Source organism: Nannobrachium achirus (assembly GCF_963921795.1).
Source record: "Nannobrachium achirus genome assembly, chromosome: 17".
Taxonomy (NCBI): Eukaryota; Metazoa; Chordata; class Actinopteri; order Myctophiformes; family Myctophidae; genus Nannobrachium; species Nannobrachium achirus.
In genome coordinates, this window is record NC_137824.1 from 39,952,673 (window position 1) to 39,974,788 (window position 22,116).

Genomic DNA, 22,116 nt, shown 5'->3' on the forward strand with positions numbered 1-22,116 from the left:
CTAATTATCCCAGACAGCGCTTCTTGGAAGTTGCCAAATCACTTTTGACACGCGGCACACGGCCGCCGAGGTCGACGTGGAAAACAGCCTCGCTCATTAATTTCTCCAGATTTCTTCCCGATATTCCAACCACACGAGCTGTCAACGGGCCGTTATGGTCCGTCCTCACAGCATGCACGTCCACTAGAATACTCTCAAAAGTATTCTCTCATCCTCCTCACCGCGCCTGCCTATCCCCTGTCCCTGTGCACTGGAGAGACAGTCAGTCAGGAAATGTGTGGGCGCTTTCTTTCTTTCTCTCTCTCTCTCTCTCTCTCTCTCTCTCTCTCTCTCTCTATCTCTCTCTCTCTGTGTGTGTGTGTGTGTGTGTGTGTGTGTGTGTGTGTGTGTGTGTGTGTGTGTGTATTGAGCCGGGGAGTTGTCTGTCAGAGCATTATGGCAAGAGAAGGAGAGAGAGGAAAGTGGGGGAGAGAGTGTGAGAGAGAACTGAAGGGAGAGAGAGAGAGAGAGAGAGAGAGAGAGAGAGAGAGAGAGAGAGAGGTTGGGAGTGTGTGGAACGGAGAGAGAGAGAGGTAGAGAGAGCTCCCGCCGGTTGCACTTGGCAGTTTAGTGTCGGGCTGCTGTGCTGTCGTGGCGGTGTGGTGGTGTGTGTGTGAGTGAGTGAGTGAGTGTGTGTGTGTCAGTGTGTGTCTGTGCGTGCGGCTGGTCGCTGCTAGGCTGCCAGGCTGGGGGAGAAGAACTTCACCACACTGGAGCCCGCTGAGGTCCCACCACTCTCTCACCTGCGCAGTTCGGAGCTGCCATGGGTCTCTCGTCTGGATTTACTATCTTAATCGTTTTGCCGGCCTTTCTGCTGCACACCAGCGGCCTCTATATCGCCAGTAGCGTTGGTATGTAACACTAGTGTCAAAAACGTGCTCATTGTTTATGTTGTTGCTCCACTAGGCTGATCTGATTAGAACTGCATGCCATGCCCCCAGAACCAGCAGGGCGTTTGTTTGTTGTCTTTCTTCTAGGATAAAACTGTTGTTAGTGTAGTCTGCTCATTATTATGAACGGGGTTTCATAGTTATTCAAACAGTGATAAAATGATTTAAGCAACTTGTCGTCTCTGATGGGGTAGAAATCCTCATATCTCCAAGTTTCAAATGTGCACGTTTTTTTTTAAGTGACTAAAGCGCTGCTTCATCATGATGATCTTGATCACACAAGACTGTCGCACAGAACTAGTGCGAAGCAAGGCGTTGTGTGTTTGTAGATCAGCTATTTTCACTAGTTTATATAATTTTTTTTTAAATGATAATACAAAATGAACGGTTTTGGACATGCAAGGTTTCCACCTGACAACTCACTATAATATTGTGGCGGACGAGTGATCCTGTTATTATATCTCTGGTCCATCGCGTTAAAGGAGTTCTATACAACGCTATGGACCAGAGCTATAACAGTGGAGGGGTGATCCCAGTACAGGGAGTTTTTACACCAGGTCCCTCCTTAAGCGGCTCAAAGTGTTGCCTTTTCTCTGATCGCTTTTCGGGATATACTGATCCATCATCTGAGGTGTTAAAAGGGCATCTCTGGGCGCATCTCTCTGTCTTGTTTGTTGGCGTTTGCTGCAAGCAGAGCCCGCCCGACGTTATCTGATTCATCGCTGCTGCTGCTTATCGATCCGTCACAGGACGCTCGAGTCGGATGTCAGCCTATTGATAACGCTATTATCAAATCATTATAGCTCTTTAGTGGGTGCAGGTATATGGGCCTGCGATTTGGTTAACTTGTGTTTGATTCTACGATTCCCCACCCCTCGGCCACCCTTTCCCCCCCAGAGTAAACTTTGCAAATGAACGCGTGTTCGTTTTAATAATGGTTAACAGCTGCACTTGATGATGATCAAGGAAAAAACAATCATGACAGTCAAGCCACAACATAATTTATTTGAGTTGTAGAAGTTATTATGTGTGTGTGTGTGTGTGTGTGTGTGTGTGTGTGTGTGTGTGTGTGTGTGTGTGTGTGTGTGTGTGTGTGTGTGTGTGTGTGTGTGTGTGTGTGTGTGTGTGTGAGAGAGAGTGTGTGCGCGCCCGTGCGCGGTGTTGAGCCTGTCACAGACCCCAGGACCAGAGAGCAGCATCTCTGCAGGTTGCCTCTGAGTCTGAAAAGCCACCCCAGTTTCAGAGGGAGGTGTCTGCTCTGTCACCCTTATATTTATGGAACATAAATTCCCATTTACAAAGAATAATCCAGCCCGTCAGAGCCCATGGGCTGTTGCTATGGATGTGAAGGATTGAAAGATGATTTGGAATTGTTAGGTGAACAACATCTTTGTGATGGATGTTCAAACGAGACAAAATAATTTGATAGCACTGTGTGATCATTTTATTAGAGGCAACAATGATGATGATTAAATATGTTTTTTAATAAAAACGCTTTTTGGTGTTTTGACAAGAATGATTGTAAATGGTTCCTGCCGCTCATCTCCGGGGGGAATAGTTTGTTTGGTTCCGTCAGAGGTCTTTAGGCGAGGAGTCACTTTCTCAGTGCAGGCTCACAGTGATGCTGGCAGAGCATGAGGTGTCAGTGCTGAGACTGCTGTTTCCACACGTGCACTGCCGTGCACCAGACCATGCACTACCGCGCACTGCCGCCTGTGCACTGTGCACAGAGCACTTGGGTCGCTTCTGAGTTCAGGGGTGGGGCATGCACCTCCTCTCTCCTCTGTGTGTGTGTGTGTGTGTGTGTGTGTGTGTGTGTGTGCGTGTGTGTGTGTGTGTGTGTGTGTGTGTGTGTGTGTGTGTGTGTGCGTGTGCGTGTGTGTGTGTGTGTGTGTGTGCGCGCGTTTGTGTGTGTGTGTGCGTGTGTGTGTGTGTGTGTGTGGAATGTATTGTTATTTTCCATGTGATGTGATGTCAAATAGTAAATAATAACATCCCAATTTTGACCTCTCCTTCATCCCCTCTTTTCCATCCTCTCGTTTTTCTTCCTGGTTTGTCACTTTCCCCTTTCTAATCACTTGTATTGCTCTGTTATTCAACTCCATCCCCTCATCCTACCCCCTCTTTTGTAATGTCATGTTGTGTTGGTCACTCTGCCTCCTCATCCTTTCATCTCCTCCCAATCTCACCTCCGTCCTTCCATCCTGCACCTCCCACATCTCCTCCACCTCCCCCCCCCCCCCACCCTTCCCTTCCCAGACTCCCTGCAGCATGTCCTGGGGGAGTATGGACTGGTGAGGCCGATCAGCGTGGACGCAGAGGGCCGCTTCCTATCGCATGCCGTCTCAGCCGGCCGCACAGCGGGAGGGCAGCCCCGTAGGCGCTGGAAGAGGGAGGCCGCGGGAGAGGGAGGTGACGTCCGGGGAGAGGGAGGGGCGGCCGACCCGGAGGACAGGGTCTTCTACAATGTCACCGTCTTCGGCCGGGAGTTCCACCTGCGCCTGCGCCCCAACGCCAGGCTGGTGGCCCCCGGAGCCAAGATAGAGTGGCAGGACGACAGCGATGGACCCCAGCGCTCGGAGCCCCTGGACGGACACTGCTTCTACGTTGGTGACATCAGCGACACGCCGGGAGCCACCGTGGCCATCAGCAACTGTGACGGACTGGTGAGTGGATTCTTTCTGTGTTCTGCTGCTGTTAACGGCCGTTCAGACCAAATGCGGAAATGCAGTCTAAGTGCAAAGAAAAACGCAATTCTGTGTGCCTCCAGTACGCGATGGCTGTTGATTGACAGTCACTCTTCCCTGTCATTTCCCAGAGCCACACCTATACGCAGAGCTGCGCTGCTTTCATTGGCTTCAGGAGCTCACGCACGGACAAGATTTGAATAAAGTCGGTTGAGATGGACTTCATTCAAGTTAGATCTGTCCTTGTCAGTCCATCTGATGCCAGACATCTGTGTGAACTTTGCCGTATCGCACTAGACGGACTGTCACGCAAGCCTCCATTGTAAATGAATGGGATGCGTGCGTTTACACACGCATCACAGACTTGGTGTGTGTGTGTGTGTGTGTGTGTGTGTGTGTGTGTGTGTGTGTGTGTGTGTGTGTGTGTGTGTGTGTGTGTGTGTGTGTGTGTGTGTGTGTGTGTGTGTGTGTGTGTGTGTGTGTGTGTGTGTGTGTGTGTGTGATGCAGTTGGGTTTGGGTAACACTTGTGCTAAAGCTCTGGTCTGGCTTGTTTTGGCTGAAGTTAGGAGGAGGTATTCTGTCCTTATATCTTTAACTAGAGGTTTGGGCCCGAACACTACGTCACACCACTGATCCGACCAATATGTCTGAGTCATACTGTCAGGGACTGTCAGTGTGTCAGAGTACCAGTTGCACCTGTCTGTCTGTGTCCCTTTGTGCTCATATAAGGAGATCTCTGTATCTGTCTGTCTCATTCTCATAACCTGCATATTGGCATCCCCATCTATGGGCATATTGGCCGGATTGGCGGTTGTGGACAAACGCATTGCCGACAGACTCCTTGTCGATGCATGCGCCTTTATTTGAAGCTGGACGGTCCCATATATGCATATGACCATATATGGGATTAGCGGTCAGCTCTGTGGCTCTGGACAACCAGAACTCCCATATATATACCTATTATTCATGGGCATATCGGATTTGGTCGTATCAGGTTTGTTTATGGTTTTTATGTCTGAGTTGACGTGGCTCTTATCTGAAGCTCACACCCCAAATCTGGGACCATTTGGTCTATCACTCCCCAAGTTGTGCCTGGACAGTTTTTTGCGGACAGAGATCCATGGCTTATAGTGCGATGATGATGATGCTGATGCCGATGCTGATGTTGATGATTTTTGTGTTCCTTTCATGCCCATATATGGAGATCGCATATGTATATGTCTGTCTGTCTCAAGCCCCCAGAACGTCTGGGAAACGCCCTGTCTTACTGGCCAACAGCTGGAACTGCAAGCAGCAGCTGCTGGCATTTGGGTACCTAGACTGGGTGCCCAAATGCGGAAGTGAGGTGCTTCCCGGAGACCGAGTCAATAGCATTGGCCTGATCGAGGTACCTCGGGCAGTCTACCGGGTGCTTCACACGCCACTGAGCAACTTTCATTCAAATGAATTGCTGGGGACGGGGCTGTCCGCCCTCTAGTATTATATTATGGTCTTGTCTGCCTGTGTCCCTTTTATGCCCATAAGGAGGTCCCTGATGTCATCAGTATTTGCCCATATCGGTTAGATTGGCAGTTATGGACAACCAGATGCAGTCTGTATATACAGTATACAGTAGGGATGGGACAATAAGCGATATTATCATTTATCGTGGTAAAAAACACTCACGATAATTGTATCGTGGAGATTTAATTTATCATGAAATCGTCCTCCGTCATGCACTGGGATCAATTCACCTTTTATTTGCCGAGCTGCATATCCAGTGCCATATAAACCCTCTATTGGTTAAACGTACTTATAATATACGTACTTGATACAGTCTTTTTTTACATTTATTTTTTACTCTCTACCAAAATAGACGATCTACAAGCTCACAACGCGTTGCGTTGCGAGCTTGTAGATTGGCTATTTTTTGGCAAAGCTTCCGCCCCAGGATAATGGATGTTGGGGATATTTTGATTATCGTGATAATATCGTAAATCGCGAAATTTCTTAGGTCACAAATCGTGATATGAAAATGTCATATCGTCCCATCCCTAGTATACAGTATATACAGTATAATATGTTCCACTATTGACGTGTCCATTGACTGGTTGGTTTGACCTTGTAGGTCAGAGGTCATCTGCGGGGTCATGTTTGTTATTTGTTCTACTGTTGTCCTTCAGCCTGATGGAGAAGGCTGTCGTCTGAAATACCTGACTCATGTTTTCTCTCTGTTCCCCTTCACATAAAGGACATAAAGGAATATTAAAGCAATTCACCTGTTCTCGCAAACAAGCTCAGTATTTACTTGGACGGCACATATGGCGTCAAGCTCTTGCTAAGCAGCAGTGTGCGGTGATCCCAATGTGTTGTGAGCTTGTAGGTCTGTTCGACATACTTGGGCAATGGATTACAAGTCAATTAAGCAATTAAGTCAGTGATTCTCAAACTTGGGGTCGGGACCCCAAGTGGGGTCCCCAAATTATTTTGTGGCGTCCCCAGATGATTAGCTTAATGTAATTTTTTTTCCTCACTCAATGGTAAACAAACCAACACACAGTATAAGTGTATACAGGGTATCTGCACATCTATAAAGTGACAATTTAAGGACTTTCAAGACCGTTTTAATACCAAACTGGCAAATATTAAGTAAGCAAGAGGCGAACATTGTGAAAATAGCCGATCTACATGCTCAGCATGTAGATCTGCTATTTTCACAATATTTATCTGTGGAACCGAGTCACATTAAGTGTAATACCTACAATTCCAAGTGTTTGTCAGGGTGGGGGTCCCCAGTTCAAATATGTTTATTTTGGGGGCCGCGGCCTAAAAAGCTTTGAGAACCCCTGCATTAAGTTAAGTGAGCAACGTAGAAAAAAAGGCAAGGGGTGAAAAGGAAGCTGCAAATGGTAGAAGGAAAACAAGGGGATACCAAAAGCAGAAAATAGAGAATGAGTGAAGGATGTGTAAAGCATGGTGGCGAGATGGAGGTTCCCCTCATTAGGTAAAGTGTTCATTAGTCAGCCTGCTCCGCTCAGCCCGCCAGTAGAGCTGAGTTGCAGCAACTGGATCCGTTTAGGGTCGAGGACACTGGGGACTCACTGAGCAGCTGAGGATGCCGGCAGGATGCCAACACAGTGCTGGACCTGCCATGGCCACTTAGCCTGACACCAGCCAACATTCATTCACTGCTCCCTGCTCCGGCCTGACAGCCCAGTCCGTGCCTATAGACCAGGGGTCTTCAACGTTTTCAGGCCAAAGACCCCTTAGTTGAGAGAGAGAGATGAAGCAGGGACCCCCCACAACCTTTTCATAGATTCCATATAGTTTTATCGTTTGACAGCACAATCATCAGTGTATTTTGGATTCATATACTGTGTTTTCAGATATTTTACCACCTGAACCGTCAATACTTGAAAAACTTGACATTTTACTCTGTACTTAGTCTGCTCTTTTTCCCCCTCTACAACAAAGCCCTTTGCCGAAAATAGCCGATCTACAAGCTGAGCTTGTAGATCTGCTATTTTTGGCTAAAGTTCTCCGATATGGACACTAGTGTTCAAGTGGTTAATATGAAAAAGAAGAAAAAGGTTTCTATCACACAAAGATATGGAGGACCCCCTGTTGTAACTCTGGGGACCCCCTAGGGGTCCCGGACCCCCTGTTGAAGACCTCTGCTATAGACCAAGGTTTCTCAAAGTGGGTGCCGTGGCGAAAAGGTGAATTGATCCCAGTGCATGACGGAGTATAATTTCACCATGAATTAAATCTCCACGATACGATTATTGTGAGTGTTTTTTCATCACGATAAACGATAATAACGATTATCGTCCCATCCCTGTTTGCAACATGGCTTCTGTCAGCCTTCCTTGTTCTCATAGCAGTGCAGCCGCCCATAAGGGGGGGAAAACAAGGTCACCCCTCAACGCTTTCCAGCTTCACCAACCAGTGGCAACCGCAACCCTCAATGTTGGCTGCTAATCTGTCAAATGTGTGTGATCTTCAGGCAGCGAGGTTTCCTCCCTGTGAATCAAGTCAAATTCACACACTCTCGCTTACTACAGCAACCCACAACTGTAAGTAGTTAGACTAGCTAATGTTGGCATAGCAAAACCTAGCAAGGTAGTAAGAGCTGGATAGACAAGTCTACATATGATCAGTTGGCAGAGGGAATGTAAAGATCTGTGACTAAGTAAAATTAAACTACTCCTGCAAGCAGTGCTGTAGTCACACTGTCACTGTGACTGTGACAAAGGCATTAGTTATGGTACAGTAGAGCTTAACTACTTGAACCCTATGTACTGTACAACAAAAGAAAAGAAAAAAATTGCCTATCTACCATATGTTTTCATCCACTTTTAAAGGTGTAGTGAATGGCCAGAGTAAATGATGAAGACGTGAAAACAATGAAAAAGAGAAGGGACCGTGCGGGAAGATAAATGGAGTGAATTGGATTCTGTGAACGGAGGAGAGTCATCATCACTCTGTAAAAGGGCTAGAGTGTGTGTGTGCTAGAGTGTGTGTGTGTGTGTGTGTGTGTGTGTGTGTGTGTGTGTGTGTGTGTGTGTGTGTGTGTGTGTGTGTGTGTGTGTGTGTGTGTGTGTGTGTGTGTGTGTGTGTGTGTGTGTGTGTGTGTGTGTGTGTGTGTGTGTGTTGTTTGTGTCTGAGGCAGAACAAAACACACAGTGCCCATTCTAAATAAGCACTTGGTAACCTTAGGGCTAATGGCCTTAATTTATCATAATCTGTGATCAAATCAATTGCTTATCCATCAAATCCATCCAAAAAAAATAAAATGCTGTATTTATTTGCTTTACTTTTTTCTCAAGTTAGCTATGGTTAAAAGCCATCTTCAAGCTAAAATTTGAAATACAAAACTATTTTTTCCAGGTAAATTGTTATTTATGTTCAAATCTGAGTAATACAGTAATCTTGGATAAATGTGCTGACTTTCAAAAAGGTGAATTACGTATACCTAGCAACATATTTTTGAAGACAGGCAATCTCGGCTAATGGCTTCAAGTCAAAATTAGACTGGTATGTTCCTTTAATAAACTTGACATGCCGATGTGTTGTTTAGTCCTGGTTCTGGTTACACAGCTCTCTTGCTATGTGCTGAGTGCTGACATGCTGCCTCAATAAATCCTTTAACAGCCTATAGTTAGTATTTTTTTCCCCCAAAGAAGCCTAGACCAAAGAACTGTAATAAAGTGTCAGAAGATGTGCCTCTAATAATGCTGATTGTCTTGATCGCTCAACAAACCGACCTCCTCTCTTGTCAGCTAGTGTAGTGGTTCTCAACCTGTGGGTCGGGACCCCCAGGGGGGTCCCCAAATTATTTTGGGGGGTCCCCATGATGATTGGCTTAATGTGCAACATTGTTTTTTCACTCACAGTAAACAACCCAACATAACGTTTAAGTATACTGTAGAGGGTATCTGCACATTTCTAAAGTGTCAATTTACAGCGTTTTTAATACCTCTAAAATGACAAATTAAACATTGGTCAAATATTAGAGGCAGAAATTGTGAAAATAGACGATCTACATGCTCACAATTTGCAAGGCGTTGTGAGCATGTAGATCAGCTATTTTCACAATAGAACCGAGTTATACAAAATGTAATTCCTCAACTCTTAGTGCTCGTCAGAGTGTGTGTGTGTGTGTGTGTGTGTGGGGGGGGGGGGGGGGTCCCCAAAGCAAGCAGCCTCCATGTTGACAAAAGAACAATGCAGGCGGTCCTTAGTACCGGGCCAAGAGATTAAAATGAATCTGCCAGGTTAATAAAAGTAACATAAAAGTCTGAAACCTGAATCTGAAACGGCAAATATCAATATTTGTGAAATGTTGTCTATACCAGGCCAAACCTGACAGAAGAGAGACACAGACAGACAGACAGACAGACAGACAGACAGACAGACAGACAGACAGACAGACAGACAGACAGACAGACAGACAGACAGACAGACAGAGTTTGATTGATATATACATCACACACACACACACACACACACACACACAGACAGACAGACAGACAGACAGACAGAGTTTGATTGATATATACATCACACACACACACACACACACACACACACACACACACACACACACACACACACACACACACACACACACACACACACACGCTCTCGAACCTACTGTACCTGTACAATAGAGACATCCAGTTACAGTAGGCTATATCCAGATGTGCAAGTGTTGACATAATCAGAGGGTTAGGTGAAATGACAGGGGTCTTCAGGATGTGCTGTGAACAGAGGGGCGCGCGGGTTGACAGACCCCGACAGGACACACAGAACGGGTCCATGTCTCTCTCATGAAGACATGGACAACAGGAAGTGTGAGTGAGGCCTGTCATCTTTTTGAGCACCATCATAAAATCCAGGTGGACCTGGACACCTGGTACACCACGTGATGTTTTCTACATACGTGCTTTGCATACATAGACACACACACACACACCTTGGAATTTGCCGGTTCACATGGTCACGTGTTAGGGGTGGGCGATGTGGTGATAAATATCATTGAGACGATACAGTGTCTCCACGATATGCCTTTTCACAGATGTCATATATTGTATATCGTGATACAATGATGCCTTATAATCTGGTTGAATTGTCAATACAGAGATTCAATGCAGAACTCATTTAAACCTGCATTTTGGTCTAAATCAGTAGTTCTCAAACTTTAAAATGTCAAGGTCTCCCACTCTCCCCTTAACTCAAATGGACCCTTACGGGTCCATTTGGTTTCATTTGTACTGTCAGAGTTACATTCTTGTAAGGGTCAAATTTAGACCTCCCAAAAGGAACCCAGAGAGTCCCTGGACCCCACTTTGAGGACCACTGGTCTAAATGGTCTATTGCTCCTTTTTCTTTTAGTTTTGTTACCTTGTAGGTGGTTGTGTTGTTAAGTAACTTGACAAATAACCATAAAAACCAACATGAAAAAGAATTGTGATAAGATTAGATAACATTGTGATATTGTATTTTTCCATATCGCCCACCCCTACCACACGTGGTGCCGCAGACAGACATACAGAGTGACCAACACAAGCACAGACACCAGATCAAAAGCCTGCTATGGCAGCATACTGACCACCGACTCACTTCTTCTCGTCTCTCCCTCGCACACGCTCTCTTTTGCTCGCTCTCCATCTCTCTCCTTCCCTCCCTCTTGTCTCTTGGCCAGCGGCAGTAACGTCAGGCAGGAGGAGAGCTCCGCTAATGATGATGGTATTAAAAGCACATGGGGAAACAAACAACAGCAAGAGAAGGGAAGGTAGACAGACAGAGTCGAACAGACCGCATTTGCTCCCAAAAGAGACAGATTGAGAGATGAAGAGAAAGCTAGACGGAGAGATGAAGTGGGAGATAGACGGACAGAGGAAGATAAACCCAAAGAGAGAGGAAGAGAAATGGAGACAGCGAGAGGAAGAGACATAGAGACATAGATAAAGAAAAAGAATGTTATCTCAATGTCTTTGTCTGTCGTTCAAGGAGTTAATCAGAAGAGTGGCATTTTGTTATGTTGCAACTTGCAACGTCCACTGTCTGTTCACTAGTGCTACTTAGGGCTGGGCAATTGACATTATATCGATATCCTAATTTGAGACATTTGGGATATTATTGTGATATGGCATAAGTGTCGTATTTTCCCGGTTGTTAAAGGCTTGCAATAGTACATTGGATGTCATTTTCAGAATGTGTCTGTGGTTTCACAACAAATTATTGATATATCCAGGTATTTTGCCAAACATATTTAGCTTTTGATTGTGTTCATATCGCCCAACCCTGTCCACAGTTCACTCTTAGCTAACAATACAATTGGTCTGCACACTCTTCTTGCAATAGAATTAGCATCATTTATAGGCAGATGGCGAGAGTTATCCTCTGCAGGTGTTGCCCTTTGTACAATCTGATCTTGAGCGTGTGTGTGTGTGTGTGTGTGTGTGTGTGTGTGTGTGTGTGTGTGTGTGTGTGTGTGTGTGTGTGTGTGTGTGTGTGTGTGTGTGTGTGTGTGTGTGTGTGTGTGTGTGTGTGTGTGTGTGTGTGTGTGTGTGTGTGTGTGTGTGTGTGTGTGTGTGTGTGTGTGTGTGTGTGTGCGTGCGTGCGTGCGTGCGTGCGTGCGTGCGTGCGTGCGTGCGTGCGTGCGTGCGTGCGTGCGTGCGTGCGTGCGTGCGTGCGTGCGTGCGTGCGTGCGTGCGTGCGTGCGTGCGTGCGTGCGTGCGCGCGTGCGTGCGCGACTGTGCGTGCGTGTTATTAGTGCACAGCAGGAAGGCTGGAAGGTGATGGTGCTATTTTTGTATTTGCTTTGAAAGCAAAGCACCCTTTAAACCTCCACAGAATTCAATGACTCAAAACTGGCAACACTGAAGTGTGGAGTTATTTCTGCAGCTTGGAGTTGGATTGTGTGAAATCATGTAATTATGAAGGAAATGTCAAGTTACTGTACACGTCCCAGACTCCCATACAGTGCTCTTTTGCTGTTATGATAAAGGAACTATAATTGAATGCAAGCTAAATTGGTTTTGAGGGCTGTAGAAACGGGAAAGTCCTGTTCTGGCGAAGCCCGAACTGGCGAAGTGGGGATTTGTCTCCTACCGTAGCGATCTGGCGAATCGATTGTCCACGACACTGCAAGCGGCGCGAAGGCCAGCGGACCTTGGTCCTGCTCTTCGCCCCCGAGCGCCGCAGGTGCGAGTGGCCGCGAAGAGCGGGCCAGGGCCGGCCGCGCGAGTTACGAAGCCGTGGTGAATGCAATCGTTATATTTATGCCCAGGCCGTAAGGCCTGGGCAAGCGCACGATAAACGCCCTGTCCAGAAGACGTTCGCCAGATCGCTACGGTATCGGACATTTCCCCACTTCGCCAGTTCGGGCTTCGCCTAAAAGGTACGAGCCCGTAGAAACACGCAACCCTCTCTCTCTCTTGCTCTCTCTCTCACACACACACACACACACACACACACACACACACACACACACACACACACACACACACACACACACACACACACACACACAAGCACACACACAGCAATGAATTTGCAGTTTAAACAGTGTAACTGACTGAACAACTAGTTAACCCATGATTAATTTCCCTAAATGGACGTGTTCTCCACACTTTGTATGCTGTTGTGTTTATGTTAGGGAAGGTATAATTATTCCCCCAAATGTACGCTTGAAGCAGCCACTGCATTACAAGGCTAACAGCATAGTCGCTCTGTGGGAAAATAAGTTACTTTGAGCATTTGAAAGAGACCTGCTGTAGGCCTGCGACGGCTTGTAGTACTTTGATTAACAATGTAATTTCGCAGAATAAAAGCATGTTTCACGATAATGATTATAAATACAGTATTTTCCGGACTATAAGGCGCACCGGACTATAAGGCGCACTGTCAATGAATGGTCTATTTTCGAAATGTTTTCATATATAAGGCGCACCGGACTATTAGGCGCACATAATAGACGCTACCATTGTGTTATGCATCCAACAGATGGAGCTGTGCTAAAGGGAATGTCAATGTCAAAGAATGATCCATATATAAGGCGCACTGGACTATAAGGCGCACTGTAGTTTTTTGAGAAAATTAAAGGCTTTTAAGTGCGCCTTATAGTCCGGAAAATACGGGTAGTATCTTGGAACGACTATAGTATTTAGTAAATGTTTACCAGGGGTAGCAGTCGTGTTAACTCTTATTGTGCCAATCCCGAACTAGTTCGGCTTTATTTGGACCTTATCAGGATGCCGATCCCGAACTAGTTCGGCTTTAAAAAAAAAGAAAATATATATATATATATATATATATATATATATATTTTTTTTTTTATTATTTTTTTCGAGCCCGGCCGCCGGCCGTCATCTGTTTTCACGGCCCGCGAGAGCGTCGCGCCGCCGATATTTACCATCCACTCCAATGCAATCCAGGATCTTTAGAGCTCATTTTCTCTGTTCCATGCATATCCATGAGGTGTGCAAGGTTTAATCATGGCTAAATCGCCGAAAATAGGGCTTCTAAAATGCTTGGTAGCCAATAGCTAACTTCAAGCTAACTTCATCCTGTTCCTGTACATGCACAAAGGAAAGTGTTCAGGCGAGTCATGGCTGCGCACGGCTTGTGCATATACCAACGCTTGTCTATGGTGGATTCTATGGCCATTGGGCGCCCTCTAGTGGTGAAAAGGTGGCACTGAAAGGGTTAATTAATACACATCCTTCAACTCAATGTAATGTCTTGTCTCCTATAATTCCAGGTGCTTGTCAGGGTGGGGGGGGGGGGGTCCCCAGTTCAAATATAATTATTTTGGGGGGGTCACGGTCTGAAAAGGTTGAGAATAGGGATGGGATGATATGAAAAATTCATATAACAATTGTGACAAAAGAAATTTACGTGATTTGCGATATTACAGCAATAATCAAAATCCATTATCCTGGGGCAGAACATTTGCCAAAAAATAGCAGATCTACAAGCTCACAACGCGTCACAACGCATCGCGTCACGTTGTGAGCTTGGAGATTGTCAATTGTTTAACTTTTACCAAATAGAGGGTTTAAGTGGTACCGGATATGCAGCTCAGCAAATAAAAGGTGAATTGATCCCAGTGCATGACGGAGGAAGGTATCACAATGAATTAAATCTCCACGATACGATCGTGACGGATCGTCATACGTCGTATCGTGAGTGTTTTTTATCACAATAAATATCGCTTATCGTCCCATGTTGACAGAGGGGCAGACCCTGGAACGCACACAGTGATTACCGTGGCATTATAGGAGCCAACCCCTCCATCCATCCATTCATCCATTCAGCCCATACACAGGCAAGCAGGAGGGGGCAGTAAGCTCAGTCAGGCATGGCGTCTCACTGAGCCCTCGCACAACCGTTATTTTACCCCGGGTCACATGATAAGCAGCTCTCAACTGTAATCAGCTCAAATTGAAATGATGACATCAATTACAGCGCTGCACACAGCTGTTATTGACCCGGGCTGTCTGTGTGTGTGTGTGTGTGTGTGTGTGGAGAAGAGGGTGGGGGCGGGGCAGAGGGCGATGTAGAAAGGAGAATAGTGGTTGTTGCCGGAGCCACAGGGCTGCATGGAGAGCCGGGGAGTGTGCTGCTGTGGTAGAGAGAGAGAGAGAGTACTGACTGCTGAGCCATGATATGAATGGAGGGATGGATAGAGCTAAAGAGAGATGGAGGAGAGAGAGAGAGAAAACACAATCGTGGTATCTGATTGCAGGTTCCACCCTGTAGTGTAACTCCACTCAAACACACAATTACTCCATCTATAGCTGTTATCAGAGAGAGAGAGAGAGAGAGAGAGAGAGACCATTCTCTGGAACGCTGCACTGAGCAAAGCAGAGCTTTTACCAGGTCTGTGATTACTGCCTCTCACTGACTGCACTTAACCAGCACTCTTCACCTCTTTTTTTCATCTCTCTCTCCCTCTTTCTCTCTCTCTCTCTCTCTGTCATTCATGTCGTTCACCAAGTGCTGGCTCAGGGATAATTTGAGAGGTGCAAATAACAGGATTCCCCAGGGAAACTCGACGAAAGGAACCCCAATGATTACAGTACGTTTATGTGATGTCATAATCACTACAGCCACTTCCTCTTTTATTTGTCTAGAGGTGTCTGTGGCGTCAACAAACACACTGTTGTTAAATTGTCATTGTTTGTATGAGGTCTGAGCGACGTGCGGGTGACCGCGCCAGTATTTGCGTGTTGTCATCGTAATGTGCTGACCGTAGCAGTTTAAATGTTTGATTCTCTTTTTTACCTTATTAGTCCTGCGGGGGAAATTGTGTTTTCAGCTGGACCCAGCTGATGGCTGCTCAGGTGGTTATGATGATCAGCCGAGCCGCAAGATATTTCACCAGGGCGCGATATGGAAACGCAATATACAGACGCAATATACAGAGACGTGCAATATTCCTTTTGTCTTTTCATCCTACATTTATTGCTTTATTGTATTTCATGTTTGCTTTTCTCGACGAGAGCAAATGTGGTAGGCTATACAATTTCCCCTCGGACGTTTACTTGTTCCATTGTATCTGCGCATCTCCGTCAGAGAGCGAGAGAGAGAGAGAGAGAGAGAGAGAGAGAGAGAGAGAGAGAGAGAGAGGTAGAATGGTGGAATGATAGAAAGATAGAAAGATCAATTTCATGAAATTTACATGAAATGTTAGACAAAGACATACAGTCAGACAGCCAGTCAGTCAGCTTGCCAGCCAGTCAGTCAGTATTCAGTAAGTCTGTCAGCCAGTCAGTCAGCCAGTCAGCCAGTCTGTCAGCCAGTCTGTCAGTCAGTCAGCCAGCCAGCCAGTCAGTCAGTCAGTCAGTCAGTCAGTCAGTCATCCAGCCAGTCAGCCAGCCAGCCAGCCTGTCAGCCTGTCAGTCGGTCAGTCAATCAGTCAAGCAGCTGGTCCATCAGGCCACAGGGGCCTTGCAGGAAGCTAATCGATGCTAGCCACATCAGCAGTTCTCTGGCTAACAGGCCCCCGAAGCCAGAAACCAGGGGGAGACATCCTCTCTGTCTGCCTACCTCTGGCTGACCCAGCCCCCGTCTCCCTTGGCCACGTCGGGTTCCTTGCCTAACCATCACACAGGTGGCTTTGTACTCGGAAAGCTTCCGCTCGTCTGGAAGTCTCCTCCATGTAATCCTCGTAAACAAAACACAACACGAGAGAGAAAGCCAGGAGGGATTGTGGAACAGGGAGGGAGAGAGGACTGGAGAGGAATCTTAAACAAGAGAATTAACACGACAAGCACCTGCTCAGACTGAGAGGAGGAATGTTGCTATGAACCATCCGTATGTATCTATGTACAGTATGTATCTATGTATCTATGTATGTATGTATGTATGTATGTTTGTATGTACAGCACTGTACTATTGATGGATGTGTATGTCTATCATTTTATCCATCATTTACATTTTATCATTCTATTTGCTATCACAGCTAGTCCATGCATTAAAATGCCCCTTTCATTGAAATCCCCAGTATTGAGAATTGAGAAAGCTGTTTTCCTATAGTCCTTCATTGCAGACAACTAAGCAGCAATAATAATGCCTCGTAATACACATTCACACCCTCCTCCTCGTAACAAACCCGTAAGCTTTCATTTTGCGTGTTCCCAAATTCTGAAATGATCACTTTTTCTGTTCCCAAATACTGAAATGATCACTTTTTCTGTTCCTGTGTATTTTCCTTGGGGGGGTGGGGTTTCATAATCAGTAACTGTACTACTAGCAGCATATAAAATATTATATAATGATATATTATAATAACTAACTCTGTGGGGGCTGGAGTGAAACAGAGGATACAGAGACTTACAGTATATCTAGCACTTTGATCGTGGTGACTGATCATCTGCCAGTGTGTACAGGGAAAGCTTTGAATACTGTCTTGAAACATTGCATAATGTGTGTTTACAGAGCTGTTATGGAGACTTTGAGATGACCCTGTCCATGTCTAGAGCTGGGTTTGGTTGAATATTACACTATGTTGGACTACAGTACATCTCTGAGTAAAAGTAGGGTCATTTAGACATCACAGTTTCACATGTATTAGCCCATTAAAGGTAGGGTAAGTGATTTCATTTGATTCAAATAGTAACAAAATGGGTTTATGTTCTGATAGGACTGCCCTATTCCCCGTTAGGAAAAAAAAGCTGTTTCAGTTTTCCCTGTAAGTGACGGCCTCCCTCCAATCAGGATAGAGTGAGGGCGGGCCTTACGCACACCAAGGCCCGCCCCCGCTGTGCATAGCAACAACTACCCCAAAAGGGGTTCCCGTCTTGAAAGGGAAAACCCCCAAAAGAAGATTCTACAAATGCCTTCTAAATCGATAGCTCTCAACTTTTTAGTTTCACGATTTTTCAAAAATGTAGAAAAATAGCAGATGTACAAGCTCGCAGCACATGAACTAATACTGAAATATCAATATTGTAATATAATCACAATATTACAATATAAAAAATTCCTGACAACATCTAGTCTCGTATCACGGTATCAATACAATATCCATCCAAATATTATTTCCCAGCCCTACTGTATGTGAGCCCTGTTCCTCCCTCTCTCCCATAGACGGTCATTGTCTACCACTCTCCATTCATCTCTCAATTTGCAGTCATTAGTCTGTAATGCGCAAGGTCTGATCATTAATGCCACGTGTCAATTATGTTTAAGGTCAACTATCATAATATTTTAGAATTTAATTACTGGTCACTCACATACTTTCTCTTTTGGCCAGGATCATAGCGTATTATAATTCTCATTTGTACTAATTTTATAATGCACTGTAATCATTGTTATAATGCATTATGGTGTGATTATGAGTCACTAAGTGTTAATTACATGGGGGCTTTGAGTGCAGATCTCAGCACGTGTTCAGGTGTTATGAATAAGTGGATGGGATTCATTTAAAGTGCTATAATACGGTATGCATTTACTTAATAGGTAAAGTGAAACGATAGAATTCAATCTGTTCATCTATTCAGGAATATCATAGCATTACATCTATTTATCTATTCATCAAAAGATAAAGGCACCCGTCCTTTACCTTACACACAAAGAAATGATTTAGTACGTGACTGATATGGGCTTATTTTATTTCATAGCACTGTAGGTAAAAGACGGTGGAATCTTTACTGTCGCTGTCTATAAAAATAACTGACTTACTTTGGACGGAATTAACATCACAGCAATGCTTATTATTACATACACATGTGCTTGCACGCACACACACACACACCCACACACACACACACACACACACACATGTCTCTCTCGCGCAGTGTGATATTGAGTGACAGTGTCTCTGGGTGCACAAAGGGAAATTATTTTTTCCCACCATCTAATCCGTTGCCTCTCTTTCACACGGCAGACATGGATCCACTGGGGAAGAGGAGAGGGTCTGCTATCAGTTCATTTCTAATCCTCTCTATCTGTCTGTGTCCTCCGCCCCCCCCGCCCACCCATACTCCCACCACCCAGTCTCTGGTCTGGCTGCTCTCTCTGTCAGTGCTGGAATCCACACACAAAGCATTAGGGATGGGACGATATGAAAATGTTATGTCACGATTATTGTGACCAAAGAAATCGCGGTTTACGATATTATCGCGATAATCAAAACATCCCCAACATCCATTATCCTGGGGCGGAACATTTGCCAAAAAATAGCAGATCTACAAGCGCTCACAACGTGTTGCGTAGATCGGCTATTTTTTTGACAAAGAGATTTGGTAGCGGGTGAAAAAAAAGACTGTCGTTATATTTTAAGTACGTTTTACCAATAGAGGGTTTAAATGGTACCGAATAATATGCAGCTCGGCAAATAAAAGGTGAATTGATCCCCGTGCACGACGGAGGACGATTTCGCGATAAATTAAATCTCCACGATACGATTGTTTTTTTTTTTTTAAATCACGATAAACGATAATATCGCTTATCGTCCCATCCCTTCAAGGCATGCAGCGGCCATGAAGGGGAGCGAGGGGCGATGAGGAAGGAGATAAGATGGAGATGAACAATACATGCGAAATAAAAGAGGGGAGACAAATAGAAGAATGGAGACTGGAGAGGATGGACAAAGGATGAGGTTTTCCTCTCTGCTTCTCTTATGCTCTTGTATTCCTCCTCTCCTCTCCTCTCATGGTGATGTGATGTGACAGGATTCCCTTCGCTGTATTTTTCCCCTGATGTTGTCATACATCAGAGACATCATCCACTTCCCTCTCTCTCTCTCGTGCTCCCATCTTCTCATTCCTTCATCCTTCCATCAAGGTGGGAGGAAAAACATTTTGTCACAAATGTCTACCTCCATTTCCCTGACCCTCCTCTCCCCCTCTCTCTCTCCCCCTCTCTCACTTTTTCATCGTTCCCTTACCTCTAATGACCCCTTTTACCCTGTTAGCTGTGTTTGTGTGTGTTAAGGCTGCCAAATTAATATTCGAATATCGAATATTCCTCGAATATGTACAAAGTGTGTACATGATTCGAATATGAAAATGAATATTCGAATTATTATTATTATTATTATTATGAGGAGGGAGCTAGTGAAAGTTACGGGTATGGTGAGTGTGATATGAAATGTAAGCTTATCATAAAAAAACAATATTAATATTCGAATATATTCTATATTCGAGACAATTTCTAAGACCAATATTGAAATTTCATTTCTGAGGAATATTGGCAGCTCTTGTGTGTGTGTGTGTGTGTGTGTGTGTGTGTGTGTGTGTGTGTGTGTGTGTGTGTGTGTGTGTGTGTGTGTGTGTGTGTGTGTGTGTGTGTGTGTGTGTGTGTGTGTGTGTGTGTGTGTGTGTGTGTGTGTGTGTGTGTGTGTGTGCGCGTGTGCGTGTAGGGGTGCAACAGATCATTTAAAGAGGTGGTGCCATCTTTTTGTACTTTTTCCTCTGTGTCTATGAGGTTGATAGTACTTCATTAGAACCCCTGGAGAATGTGTGAATTGATATACTACGCTGCCAAAGGGCACCAAAACATTTACCCAAAAAAGAAAAGCTCAAATTTGATCTCCTTGGCTCTTATTATGCTGCCAGAGTTTTGCCATAACTAATGTAGATTAGCTGCCATGGATCTTTCTTATTGTTTTTACCTGATTTTCGGTGCATGCACGTTGTGTGTGCATGTTGTGTCTTGTCTTTCACGTGGAGAAGAAAAAATACAACCGCGATGATCTGTGTGTAAGATATGGTCCATAGAAAACAAGCCGTTTTGACCAACAAGCCATATGGGATACGAAGTGGAGATTAAATCCATGTTTGTGCAGTGAGCTTCTATACAATGCAATGAGGAAAAGGAAGTCGGAAAAAGCGGCTTTCGCAAGGCACTATGGAAAATTTAGTTTTTTCACTCACTAGCGGCCGCCGCAGCGCGGGGGATATCGGTTACCATGGTGGGGGGGGAATCGTTATCGCGGTCCTGGATGTTTTTGGCATCCCATGTGTTAAGAACCAAGGTGATCATCATCATTGCGACCGTCAGGTCGCACTTACTATCAAAACCTCCACAAACTGTGAGTCAGTCAGTCAGTCAGTCAGTCAGTCAGTCAGTCAGTCAGTCAGTCAGTCAGTCAGTCAGTCAGTCAGTCAGTCAGTCAGTCAGTCAGTCAGTCAGTCCGTCCGTCCGTCCGTCCGTCCGTCCGTCCGTCCGTCCGTCCGTCCGTCCGTCCGTCCGTCCGTCCGTCCGTCCGTCCGTCACACCTCACACGTCACACCATTGCCCTGCTCATATCTCCGCAACCGTTGCCCCGATCCATGCCAAATTTTGCACACACACTCCTTGCCTGCCAAACTACAACCTCCAAGGACCCCCGGAGCTCCAGGGACCCCCAGGTCCCTGGGGGACCCCCAGATGTAAAAAATTACCAAATGTGCAAAAATGACCAAATGACCACCCCAACGGGGCTGCTCACGGGGAATTCCCGGGGACCACCGACTCCTGGTGCTCCAGAACGGATGCCAAAGTGGTGGCGCCCCCAGTGGAGGACCCCCTCCACTGCAGCTCACATAAAATGCCGTAACTCGGGCTAGGAGCGTCCGGGAGAGCCAGGGCCGGTACCTATTCGTCCGCCAAGGCAACGCGGAGACCCCACCCCTCATTTCTCACATGGCCCTCTTCTAGCGCCACCATGAGGCCGATTCTTGCAAAACACATTTTTGGACACTGCTCCTACAGATTTTGCCCTAAAATCACACAAATCGGTATACACTATGTCTACACTCATGTCATCAACATGGATCTGTCCCATATAGCGCCACCATCAGGCCGATTTTTTCAAACACATTTTTGGACACTGCTCCTACAGATTTTGCCCTAAAATCACGCAAATCGGTACACAGTATGTCTACACTCATCTCATCAATATGGATGTCCCATATAGCGCCACCATCAGGCAGATTTTTTGAACCACATTTTTGGACACTGCTCCTACACATTTTGCCCTAAAATCACGCTGCGACCTGACGGTCGCTTATCTCCCGATTAGGGAGTCTTACTGGTAATAACTAATATGTATCTGCTCCGCCTAAAAATAACCACGATATGCATGCCACATGCCTGATCATCCCTGGCCCCATATATCCTGCGGTTTCATCTATTTATTTTGAACTGTTTTTACACCTCATGTAAATTAACTTATCCCTGCCCAGCTCTGACTGATTCATATTTAGATCTCTTAGCTGGAAAACAACTATGGAATATCAACTTTGGCATGGTGCTGTGCTGTTAGATATCTGTTACATGCTGTTGTTATGTATCTTATGACTCATGGTTGCTGTTACAGCGTGCAGAAGCAATCTGCAATCTGTGTTTAACTGCGTTAAAATCGTGCAAACACACCCGACCGGAAAACCCAGTGCGGGGGGCACCCGATGGCCAGTTGTGCGTCGGCCATCACTTCATGGTTGACTCTGTCATCGTATTATATTTCTATTCATTGAATACATGTAGTCGCTGCTGGACACTGTATATGTTTCCAGTTGGT

The 22,116-nt window shown here is 45.5% G+C and overlaps 1 protein-coding gene across 1 annotated transcript in view; it reads left to right on the forward strand.

Moving 5' to 3' along the window:
• Positions 1–802: 802 nt before the first annotated feature.
• Positions 803–22,116, forward strand: part of LOC308302482 (A disintegrin and metalloproteinase with thrombospondin motifs 2-like) — a gene marked incomplete at both ends in the record, with an annotated part of 197,632 nt that continues 176,318 nt past the window's right edge. The window contains 2 exons of the mRNA XM_080746737.1: positions 803–890; positions 3,189–3,595. Coding sequence (XP_080602863.1) covers positions 803–890; positions 3,189–3,595 — 495 coding nt within the window. The remainder of the gene's footprint in view (positions 891–3,188; positions 3,596–22,116) is intronic.